Source organism: Tupaia chinensis, unplaced genomic scaffold, assembly GCF_000334495.1.
Source record: "Tupaia chinensis unplaced genomic scaffold, TupChi_1.0 Scaffold144682_1, whole genome shotgun sequence".
Lineage (NCBI taxonomy): Eukaryota > Metazoa > Chordata > Mammalia > Scandentia > Tupaiidae > Tupaia > Tupaia belangeri.
In genome coordinates, this window is record NW_006204543.1 from 1,739,728 (window position 1) to 1,751,816 (window position 12,089).

The 12,089-nt window shown below is 53.8% G+C and overlaps 1 protein-coding gene across 1 annotated transcript in view; it reads left to right on the forward strand.

Moving 5' to 3' along the window:
- GABRG3 (gamma-aminobutyric acid type A receptor subunit gamma3) overlaps positions 1-12,089 on the forward strand; it is a 313,039-nt gene that overhangs the window by 28,752 nt on the left and 272,198 nt on the right. Inside the window, exon 3 of the mRNA XM_006167247.2 lies at positions 2,403-2,470. Within this exon, the coding sequence (XP_006167309.1) occupies positions 2,403-2,470 (68 nt within the window). The remainder of the gene's footprint in view (positions 1-2,402; positions 2,471-12,089) is intronic.

A 12,089-nucleotide genomic window follows, 5' to 3' on the forward strand; every position in this document is an offset into this window, starting at 1 on the left:
GACCTCGGTCCTCAGCTCCCTTGTGTATAATAGGGACAAATAATGAAGTCTTCTCTGTAGGAATAAGGTGAAAATTGAATCAGACCCTCCGTGTGAAATCCTTAGCTCAGTGCCAGTACCCGTATGTGGTCTGTGGTTGTACGCATATGTCTCCACCCACCCAGCTATTGATGACCATGTACTATCTGTTTACTCATCTACCCATCCATTGATCTGCTTTTCATGTCTGTAATCCGTCCATTTACGTGTCTGCTGTCCGTTCTTCCATTTATCCACCCCCCCCCCCCCAGTCCACCTGCTTACCCTTCCTTTATCTATCTATCCTTCCAGCCATCTGTCTGTCTATCCACCACCCCCCAGTTCACCTGCTTACCCTTCCTTTATCTATCTATCCTTCCAGCCATCTGTCTGTCTATCCACCACCCCCCAGTTCACCTGTTTACCCTTTATCTATCTATCCTTCCAGCCATCTGTCTGTCTATCCACCCACCCCCCAGTTCACCTGCTTACCCTTCCTTTATCTATCTATCCTTCCAGCCATCTACAAACCAGGCAGTCTCCTTCCTGGCTACCACTGTCAGAGCCACTTCCTAAATGCTGCATTCACGTCATCAGGGCTCTGCTTAAAAGAGCATCTGCTAAAAACAGTTCACTTCCTTGGCCTTGGTCTGCGTGTGTGTGTGTGTGCGTGTGTGTGTGTGTGGTTATTCCAAATTCCTAGCTCAAGCCTTTGTTATAGCACTGCCCTGCATACGTTTGGCACTTCCTGCTTCGTGTCATTAAGGCTTTGTGTCTGTCGATCTTTTTAATTTAATGAGACGAAAAGGCCTGGAACCCTAAAGTCTAATAAATACTGTGAAACAACCAGAAAAGTCTTACACAAAGTAGCTCCTTGACTGAGTGACTTTTCACACAACCTGTGGTGGGGCATAGTCAAAGCTTGAGCAGTGCTCGGAGGCAGAAGCCCGGAGCCAGTTAGGCTGAAAGGTACTGCTTAATGTGCATCGCAGCTAGCAAAGCTCAGTCTTACGTGCAGAGCGTGCCTGTTAGGAAATTCCAGCCTGAATGCATAGTGCATGGAGTTGCGCTGGGGTGTTTTCCAAAACACGGGAAGCTCTCCGGAGCTGAGATGACGTGGTTGTGCTGACAGGCTTAGAGAAGACGGCTCAAATTCCTCACCTTCCTTTCCGGTTGGTGGAGGTCTGGAAATGGTCACCCAGGCTACTGACGACTGGACACGAATTTTATAAAAGACAGAGCTCGGAGATGCCGCTGCTGCTTCCAGACGTGGAGCAAGGGCCTGTTCGTGAATGAGCGTTATTTAGCAAAGCTGAAGGGGCTCGTTGAAACAATTGCAGATGCTAACACTCGTGTTTCCATAGAAACAATCCGTTTTATGTGAGGAGGTTTGGGAGTCTTGTTTATATTCCTCCTGGGCAGAAATAGTCTTTCTTTTTAAAAGCATTTACTTATTTATTTATCTATCTATCTATGCATCTGACAAGTGAGACGGGGGGGGGAGGGGGGGAGACAGACCCGCAGCAGGGCTGTGCCCACCCCCTCAGTTCAGCTGGCCCCGAAGCGTGGACTCACATGGTCCCTGAGCGCTCAGGGAGGTCTCTGGGTGTGAACCCAGAACCTTTCCACGGGGAACCTACTGTCCTGCCACGGTCCGGTCCCTGAGAAGTGTTCTGACTGGGTTCTTCCTCTCTTCTGTCAATCACTGAGAGCCCTCTACGAGGGCATCCCTGTCCACCCGCTGACTTAGAGGCCACCCTCAGATTCTTGCTGCCCAAGAAAGCACAGCTCGGTGCACGTGAGCCAGACCAAGCTCTGACGCAGGGTCAGATCTGCGCTTCCGGCCTCTGAAACTGACTCCACTCTTTTCCGAGTTACTGGCTTTTCACTGTGGTCTGTGGTTGTACCTGTGTCTTTAAGTAGTCAGGAGAGTAAACAGTGGTTTTCGTCGTTCTTTGCTGTGAGTCTCTGCTGTGGCGTGATAGTGGGACGGTCTGGGTAAATAACCTGGGAACGACACCGATACGGTCTCGGTTTGTACGCTGTTATAGCAAGACTCTGATTAAATTATTTATGCGGTGGCTTTATTTTATCACATATCTCTGCCACAAATTCAGCTTGACTAACACTGCAGAATATTTTTCATCTCTCACTAGCGACTTACAGTGTACAAATGGCCTATTTCCCCAGAACGAATAAATACAAGTAAGTCTCTCATCCCTACAACAGTCCCAGTTTCAGTTGTAACTACAAGACGACCTCAGAGGAAAACCCACCGCGTGCATTTCCAGCGTGCCCTGGCGGTGTGCGTCTGCATGTCATGAGGACGCGACCTGCGTCCTCTCCCGGGAACGATGCTAACACTCCTGTGTTTCTCTCCACAGTGAAGCCCACTGTCATCGATGTTGACATTTATGTTAACAGCATCGGCCCTGTGTCGTCAATAAATATGGTAAGAAGTTGTTTTATTTTCTCATCGGATGGCTGTGGCTTACGCTCTTCTGGATTTCTGTTTGCAGTTGACCATGCGGGTTTAAAACTGCATGGACTTGTGCATTGTGTTGCATTTACTGGTCATGTGAAGACTGAAGATGTTAAAAATGACCGAGACAGAAAGCTGTGGCTCTAGCATCGAGACGCTGAGCTGGTTAAGGACCCCCTTCCCCACTCCCGCATTGGCTGCGTGCGGACTTTCAGGTGGGATCGTTCGCCCTTACGCAGTCATTGGCTGTTTCTGACCTTGTTGATATTCGGGGTGAATAGAAACGTCAGATTTTTGACTTCCAGTTCTTTTTTTGGAGATCCAAGAGTGTTGCCTTGAGCATTTCTCAGGAATGGATTCAAGCTTCCTGAGAGTGAATGAGCCGCCCTTGTAAAGTGTTTGTTCTTTGCAGAAGGAGGTGTGGGGTCGCACGTGCGCGTTCCCCATGTGGGCTCTTCCCACTTGCAGGTGAATCCATCTCCTCGATGGGAGAAGGTAAAAGAAGCCTTCACCACGGCCCAGAAGAGCAGTGCTAGATGTTAAGCCTAGCCCGTTAGGGAGAAAGCCTCCTGCCCCAGCCTGCAGTCCGGTGCTGTCCCGGCGAGGAGGCTGTCACAGCTGCAGGCCTGGCAGGTGCAGCTCTGAGCGGTCAGGGACTCCCTCCCCCAGGCTTCCTGGCCTCCCCGCAGCAGGCCTGCTCCTGGGCACGGTCACGGGGAATGTGAGGCTGAGGGAGGGTCTCCTCGGGGCCGACTCTCAGTGTCTTCCTCTCGTCGGATGTTCTGTGGGTGGAAATAACCCCTCCAAACGCAGCAGCAGAATCACTGCTTTCTGTTGCCAGAATTTTAGTGTTGATCTTTTCTGTCGAGATGTGAGGGTCCCGGGGAGGGTAAATCTGTGTTTATGGGTGACTGACTCAAGGAAAACATCGCTGCCGTTCATCAGCTGGAGCGCAGAGGTGAAATGAGTAAGAACTCGTCACGCCACCTGTGGGCGCAGACGGCAGGGTTCGAGATCAGGCTGGGAGCGGGACCCCCGTCTCCTGAGGAGGGGCGTTCTGGTGACTACAGAGAGACTAATCGTTCTTAGTGGATCGGCTGGTTCCATCTTTTCTTTATTTTCGTTTTTTGTGATAATTACAAATTTAATGGACATACAGTGGGTGTGCATACTTACGGGGCACGGAGTGGGCTTGTGAGGTATGAATGAAGCATACAACGGTCCTTTCAGGGCAACACACACACCCACTCAGCCACCGTGCCCCTGTCTTGTCTGGCACTCTGTCTTCTTACCTGCTGTGGGCCTCAGACCTTGCACTTCCTGACCTCCGTAATTATGAGCGTAAATAAATGTCTGTCTGCTTTACGCACACACCCACGCTCAGCTATTCCCGCCAGCGACACAGAACAGCCTGAGACGGTGGGTCAGGCCCGTGCCGATGCGGGGGGCACAGACGGTGGGCACTGCTCTGGGGAAGCGAGCCCACAGACCCCAGGGGAGGGCGGTGGCCTTGCAGGTGCAGTGGTGACACAGCTCTCTGCACTGCTGGCCCCACGTGGGAAGGTCCCGGTTCGTGTCCCAGGGTCTCCTTACTGTTGCCTGTGATCCCAGCTGGCTGAGGCTGGAGGCGGGTGGCAGAGGGAGGACGCCGTGGGGTCTTCCTCTCTCTGCCTCGCCTAGGGACGAAATGTATAACGAAACTTAAAAATCAGTAAGTAAAAGACTTAGTGCTGAGCGACCCATAGGAGGTCCCAGCCTTCTCCCTGAAGGACGAGTGTGTCTAACTGGGCGCTGGGAACCCTATGCTGGGAAGTCGAGGTGACAAAGGGCCTCTTCTCACATTGCCCAGCGGTCAGAGAGCTCTGTCCCTCTGAGGCCAAATGCCACAGCTTCAGACGCGTGGGGGTAGCTTCAAAGTGACACTGTACAACGAAACAAAAGCACCCGGGGCCACGCAGTGGTGCGGCAGCAAAACGGGGCGCCCCGTGAGACTGCCCACGTGGAAGCGTCCTGGTTCAGGTCCAAAGACCTCTTCAAACAGTCCAGGCATGCACGTGTGTGCCCAGACCCGGGGGGCTGGGGCCGAGGGCGGATCACGGCCTGGTCGGGGCCCCGTGGGTGGCTCTCTGTCTGTCTGCCTCACTCATGGGGAAAGTCAAAGAATAAGCATGCAGTCCTTTTAACGAGACAACTGACAGTGTCATGTGGGTGGTGAATATTAAGTCAGCAATTAAGAAGAGAATATGAGAGCGACTTAATCAAATTAAAGAATATATTATGGGAACGCACAAATCAGAAATGTGTGCAGGGCTTAAGGATATAGATCTTCACTGGGGTTTTGACTAGAACGCTATATTTTTAGCTTTTTTTTTTTTTTTTACAGAAAAAGCCATTTAACAATCAATAAAACCAGGAAAATGCTGACTGCTCCCTCTGCCCTGCCTCCATTTTTCTGCTCTTTCTTGGCCTTGTTATTATGTGAAAACGGCAGTTTTAGTCGTTCCTGCTGCCAAGTGAGGGAGATTTGATAAATCGACTGCGATTGTCTGTCCATCCCGGATTCGTTCTTGCGTTCTTGTTAGCGAGGAGGTCCGGGGAGGTCCGGGGAGCTCTGGGTGAGGCCAGGAGTGTTCCCTGCCGTAGAGCTCGGGCACTCTGCCTTCGTCCTCACGCGGTAGCTGGTGTGCCGAGCGCCCCGTGGAAATGGTGCTCAGGGTGCTTCAGGACAGAGGATGCTGCTCACCGGTGAGCTCGTGTGTTTATTTTTGAGAGAATCCACTTTAAAGAGCGTTTCAGGAGCGGAAGGAGAAGGCTCGTGCTGTGACCCCTGCTCTGTGCTCGACCTCCAGGAGGTCACGGTGCCCGCAGCGGTGCACACACTGTGTGTTTGTGTCCAGAGAGCCGAGGCCATCGAGACCTAGAGGCAGGATTCCAGCTGCCACCGCATGGCGGGAGGCCCAGGCCTGATTCTCCAGTTGGGACTGAGGTGCGGTGGCCACGCGGCCCGGCCCACCCCCTGGGAACCTGGCTGAGAAGGGGCCTAGTGAGTGGGGGTAGTGTCAGGGTGGCTTTTCCATTACTTACTGATTAATTCGCTTGTTTAAAACTTCCTTTCATGACAGAGTGAATGGGAGAGAGGCAGACCAGAGCCTCTCGCTGCAATGACCCTTCTCCCGGCCTCCGGCCAGCCAGGGTCATAAGACCACAGGGCAGGACGATGGGCAGGACCACGGGCAGGACCACGGGCAGGACCACGGGCACTCCTGTTCAGGGTGACCCGGGACCACAGCCCATTCGATGGCCTCAGCCACCTGCTGTTCTTTTTTAAAAAATAAGTGACTAGGCCAGAAAGCGTGGAGAGTGCCTGCGTGCCTCTCCACACACACACACACACACACACACACACCAACACACACTCACACACACACTCATACACACACACCAACACACAGATTCACACACCAACACACACTCACACACACACACACTCACACACACACCAACACACACTCACACACACACTCATACACACACACCAACACACAGATTCACACACCAACACACACTCACACACACACACACTCACACACACACCAACACACACTCACACACACACTCATACACACACACCAACACACAGATTCACACACCAACACACACTCACACACACACACACTCACACACACACCAACACACACTCACACACACACTCATACACACACACCAACACACAGATTCACACACCAACACACACTCACACACACACACACTCACACACACACCAACACACACTCACACACACACTCATACACACACACCAACACACAGATTCACACACCAACACACACTCACACACACACACACTCACACACACACCAACACACACTCACACACACACTCATACACACACACCAACACACAGATTCACACACCAACACACACTCACACACACACACACTCACACACACACCAACACACACTCACACACACACTCATACACACACACCAACACACACACACACACCAACACACACAGATTCTCACACTCCAACACACACTCACACACACACACACACTCCAGGACAGACAAACAGGGACTGTCCTGCAAGGCCAACTTAACATAGACGATTTTTGTACCTTGACATCAACACACAGATTCACACACCAACACACACTCACACACACACACACTCACACACACACCAACACACACTCACACACACACCAACACACTCTCACACACACTCACACACATATACACACACACCAGTACACACATATACACACATACACACATACCAACACACACTCACCAACACACACACCAACACACACTCATACACATACACACCAACACACACCAACACACACATATATACACACACACACTCACCAACACACACTCACACACATATACACACTCATACACACTCACGCACACATATACACACTCACACACACCAACACACTCACACACATATACAGACACATATACACACACCAACACACACTCACACACCAACACACACACACACACACACACACTCACACACATATACACACATATACACACACTCACACACCAACACACACTCACACACATACACACACACCAACATACACACACACTGACACACACACACACCAACACACACACACCAACACACACTCACACACATATATACAGACACATATACACACACCAACACACACTCACACACCAACACACACACACACTCACACACACTCACACACACTCACACACATATACACACCAACATACACACACACCGACACACACACACACACCAACACACACACACCAACACACACTCACACACACCAACACACACACACACACACTCACACACACACACTTCCCCTGCTCTTAACGCCCCTGTGAACGTGTGCTGCTGCAGTCACAGTGAACCAAAGCACGTTCCCGTCACCTGGAGCCGCTCTGCCATGCCATCGTGAGCGCGTGGGCCTGGACAGCATACAATCACGTGTCTGCATGGTGCTGTTGCCCCACAGGGCAGCTGTTCCGAGCCCCCAGCAGATGCCTGGCATGGCAGGTGGTCTGGAAACCTATGCAGGGGGGCTTCCGAAGTTTGTAGAGAAAAGTGTGGTTAACGTCTGAGCTGATGTGGGTGCAGAGAATTTTGACACCCACGCATGCTTTCCTTGTCATGTTCATTTCTCATGAACTTTTTGAGGCCCTTGGGAATCTGTGCTTTCTGACATGAGGACCAGGAGAGTCCCTGAGGGGCTGACGGGCAGGAGCCGTACAGGGTAGCTCCTCCGGACAGAGGGGTGAGTCGCGCCCCGGGCAGGACAGGGAGGGACGGCAGGCTTCACACTGCTCAGGACGGCCTGCAGCGAAAACTTGCCAGCTGTTACTGTTTGGAATTTTCCATGTAATATGTCCGGACTACAGTTGACTGCTGAAAACTGAAACTGGAAAGAGAAGCTGAGAACAAGGGGAAGTGGCCCCTCTGCCCTGCAGAGCCCTGGGCCTCACCTGCCCCAGCCTCCCGCCCCAGCCCCCGGCCACCCGGCATCCCTGGCTTTGCCCAGGCCGGCTTTTCTGCAGTGTCACGTGGCTGGAAGCAGGCAGCCTGTCCCTTCTCTGACGGACTTCATTTCCCTTGTTTTTAAAAGCAGAGGTAGTCACGGTTTATGGCATAACTTGTAAATTTCTCAAGTTCTGTTCCTTTAAAAATAACTATGTTTTACTGAGATTGGTTTGATTTACTGTTGTATTTGTAAATAAATTCAAGACAGTGCTTGTCAATTAAAAAAAAAAGCTCAGAATTTATCTGAGGAAATCCGAAGCTTGCGGTGGGTCAGTGTGCTGTGTCTGGAGTGTGACGAGTGTGTCACCCAGACGTGACGGGCCAGCTGAGGCTCGGGGGTAGGGTAGGCACGGCAGGACACACCCCGAGTTACGATGCATGATCTGAAACTCTGCGACGTGGATGGCGTGCAGCTGAGAGCCCCCCGAGAGGACGCCTGTGGCCCGTCCTGTCCCTGCTGCGCTCTGTCTCTGCGGCCACTGTGCCGTGGGGAGTGGAGTAGGCATCGGGGGCCAGGCTGTGATTACACCCGGAGGAGGAAGAAGCCATCCCAGCAAGGCTGGTCTCCATCGGAGGATGATCCAAGGCGCTCTGGAACGTTTCTCCTGTAAACCACCCGGGACTGTGTGCACTCTCCAGAGAGGGAGACAGGGAGAGGGAGAGAAGGCACCTGGCACCAGGGCGCGGCCACACTGCAGTCCCCTCACCTCCATGTGTCCCATCTGTGAGGCCCAGGCAGTGTGCACATCCCGGGGCTGGGAGTCAGATTGTGGCCTGCCACGTAGGACCCGGCTCACCACGCACAGTGTCACCATAGCGTGGCAGCTGGCACGGCTCAGCCGGTCCTCACGGTGCCACCTCCGAGGGCTCCGTCCGGTGTGCCATTCCTTAAACACGTTCGTCGTCCCGTCCACAGCGGGGCACCGCGGGGTGGGGCCCGCTCTGTCCTCCGCCTCGTCTGCCTGTTGCTGCTCTCTGCTCTCCGGCCGGGCAGTTGTGGGGTCTGAGTCTGTGCGGGCGTTGGGGTGGCTGAGCTGGCGCTCAGCAGGGTGGACACCCCGACTCTAGGGTGTGCTTCCTGGGTCCCAGCTGAGGGCCCCGTACCACGGCTGAGAGTCTGCCTCTCCTTTGGTCATGTGTTTGTTATCATTTTTAGATGTTTTCATTCTTTGTTTAAACATTCGATCGCTATACATCATCTGGCTTGTAGAGAGAAGTCGCCCACCAGGAAACAGCTCAGGTAGACTTGTCCACACGTGTGTGGAGAGGGAAGCAGGCACCGCGCGGCCGCGTCACTGTCACCTGTGCTCTGAGACGTCGCGGCCCCTGCTGCTGGGCTCCGGGCCTGCCCAGCATCAGGGCAGCCTGGCGCTCTGCTGGCTTCTGCGTCCCAGCAGCCGCCTCTGCCTGGTTCCCCACGGCAGGACCATGGCAGCAGCGGCCGGCTTCTCCCTCCTCCAAATGCAGTTTCTAAATCGGTATTTTCCCCAGCTCTGCCTCTCGCTCGCTCTGGGGTGTTGGTTACGCAGTCAACCCCGCCACAGCCTTGCACCTTCTGTTGGAGAATTTAAATTTAGATGGGCTACTGTTCGATCCGGATAACGCGCAGTGTAGGCTGGAGCAGAGAAGCAGCCTGGCGGAGTCTTACCGGAGACTCCTCGCTTTGGGAGCCCCCACGACTGCCTTCACGTCAGTGGGCACCTTCCAGGGCCGTCTCCACAACGGGGAGGTGTCGAAGGAAAGCGGAGGGGCCGATTCTGTACTTCTAGCAGGGATCGTGTTAGAGCAACAGAGCACATGGCCGTTACCGGCTGTTTGTGAGGACACTCCTCCAGGAAGTTTAAATGTTATTATTGTTGTTAATTTTGCCAGAGAGCTTGTGAGCTCACCAGAGAGAGACAGAGAGGAACGTGAGAAGGTCCCCTCCGTGGGGCACGGTGACGCCACAGTCCCTCCTCCATCTCTCCTTCCTTTCAGTATTTCGGGCACACACGCACACCTGCCCGGCATATATTTTAAATTGCCAATCCAGGATTCAGATGACATGGCTGGCCATGTAGGATCCAGCTGCTTAGTCACCACATGACAGGCTGACCCATGTAAGTGTTATTACAAAATATGAAAACATACTACTTTTACACAATAAGCTGGCGTGTTTGAGACTTGGTTCATCGCTAGAAGGAAGGTTTTTTCTCGGCCAGTAACAGTAGAGATAACAGTATTTAAGATTTATCTACCTACCCACCTATGCACCTATAAGGAAATCAACGCAATAAGAGTAGTGAGAATGATCTCTAGAACTTAAAAGTCATCGGGGCCAGTAGATAGCATAATGGCTACACCGTTGGACTCCCACATAGTTGACCATGGTTCGAGTCCCGGACCCGGCAGCTTAAAACTCATGCCAGGTGCTTGTGCATGCATGATCAAAATTCTACAAGGAGAGTGGAGGAGAAGGGGTTACAGTGTGTGGTTTCCCACTTTCTGTCTCTCCGTCCCAGTGAGTGCATGAACCCAATAGCAAAACAAAACAAAAGTAAGGTCTCTCTTAAGGAAGAAGAAAGTCATCTTCCAGGACAAGGAGAAGCTGGTATTTAGCGTCTGAGACCCCGCAGAGCTCAGGTGGCAGGCGCTCATTCGACCACAAGCTTGGACCCGAGACCTGCCTCTGATGCCTGCCCCAGGGGCTCGTCTGGAAGCCTTGTACATACCTGTTGCATGAATGGGTGACCTCAGTCGCCGTCCCCACCCACCTGGCCACAGAGGCAGCCATGAGCATGCCTGCATGTGAGCCTGTGCTTCCTCTGCACGCCAGCACCCTTCAGGTCCTTAGGTCAGAGCTGCAGCGGCTGGTCAGTAGATGCTTCTCCCTCTAACAGGATTAGCTGGTATTCTGACCTGCACCGCCCGGACAAGGTCCCCGAGTGCCCACACAGGCCCGACCTGCCCAGCGGCGGGGAGCACAGGCGGTCTGCCAGGGTGGGTGCTCAGGGTGCGGGGAAGGTCTGCATTGCCGCTCACCCCAGCAGTAGAGCAGCCGGCTGTCTGCACGGCTGCTCCTCCGTGCCAGGGAGCTGCGCCAGCCTCGGAGGCAGGTGCTCACTCCCACCGTTGCTCCTGCTGGGCGATAGGTGTGTCCTTCGCTGAGGACTAACTCATTCGTGAGGCCGGAGCCCTTGAGACCTACATTCCCAAAGACCACACCACTTCCTTCTGCCACACCGGGTATTAGGTCAAACCCATGGATTTGGGGACCCGTGTTCAGAACACAGCAAGCTCTGTGATTGGGGTTACTGCTCGGTGCGTGATGGAGAACGTGAGGCCCACTCACAGAGAGTCCGTGGAGGCAGGGTTGGAGTCCAGGGCCTGCCTTCACCACTAGCTGGTCCCAACGTGTGAGTGGAGATCTCTAGAATTCCAGTTCTGAGAAGCAAAGGTGTGATGGCAGGGGGTGTCAGGGTGGAACCAAGACACCGCAGGCCGACAGGACTTAGGGGAAGGGAGACCTCTGCTGCTGCCAGCTCTGCCAGACGCCGCGCCCCATGTCATCCTTGGAGGGTGATCTTTGGGGGTCATGGGTCCCATAGGTGCTGGGGCCAGGACACCCACATGGCTGGTCACCACTCGTCTTCAGCTCTGTGTCTCCCACGAGAACCGGAGTTGCTCTGGGTAGGACTCGCTTCTCTCTCCGTCCCTGACCCGACCCCCGTGAGTGTGGACAAGGGCACGCAGCAGTGAGGCATCGGCGGACAGAAGCCCCTGACGGCGTTGAGGGGTGTGGCATTTCAGTGGGTGTGCTGGAGAGTGGCACCGTCACCGTCTTGGTCACGAACACGCCCCAGCGCCCGAGCGGTGCCAGACACAGGGCGCGGCGTGAGCACCGACCCGACGCTGAGTTCAGGGTGCAGTGGCTGGGGTCACGGCTGCTTGTCCTCACCTCATGGCACCTGCCACCTGTACCCGTGGGCGTGGGTCACGTGGTATTTGTCCAGATCGGCACGTGCGTGCCTGCT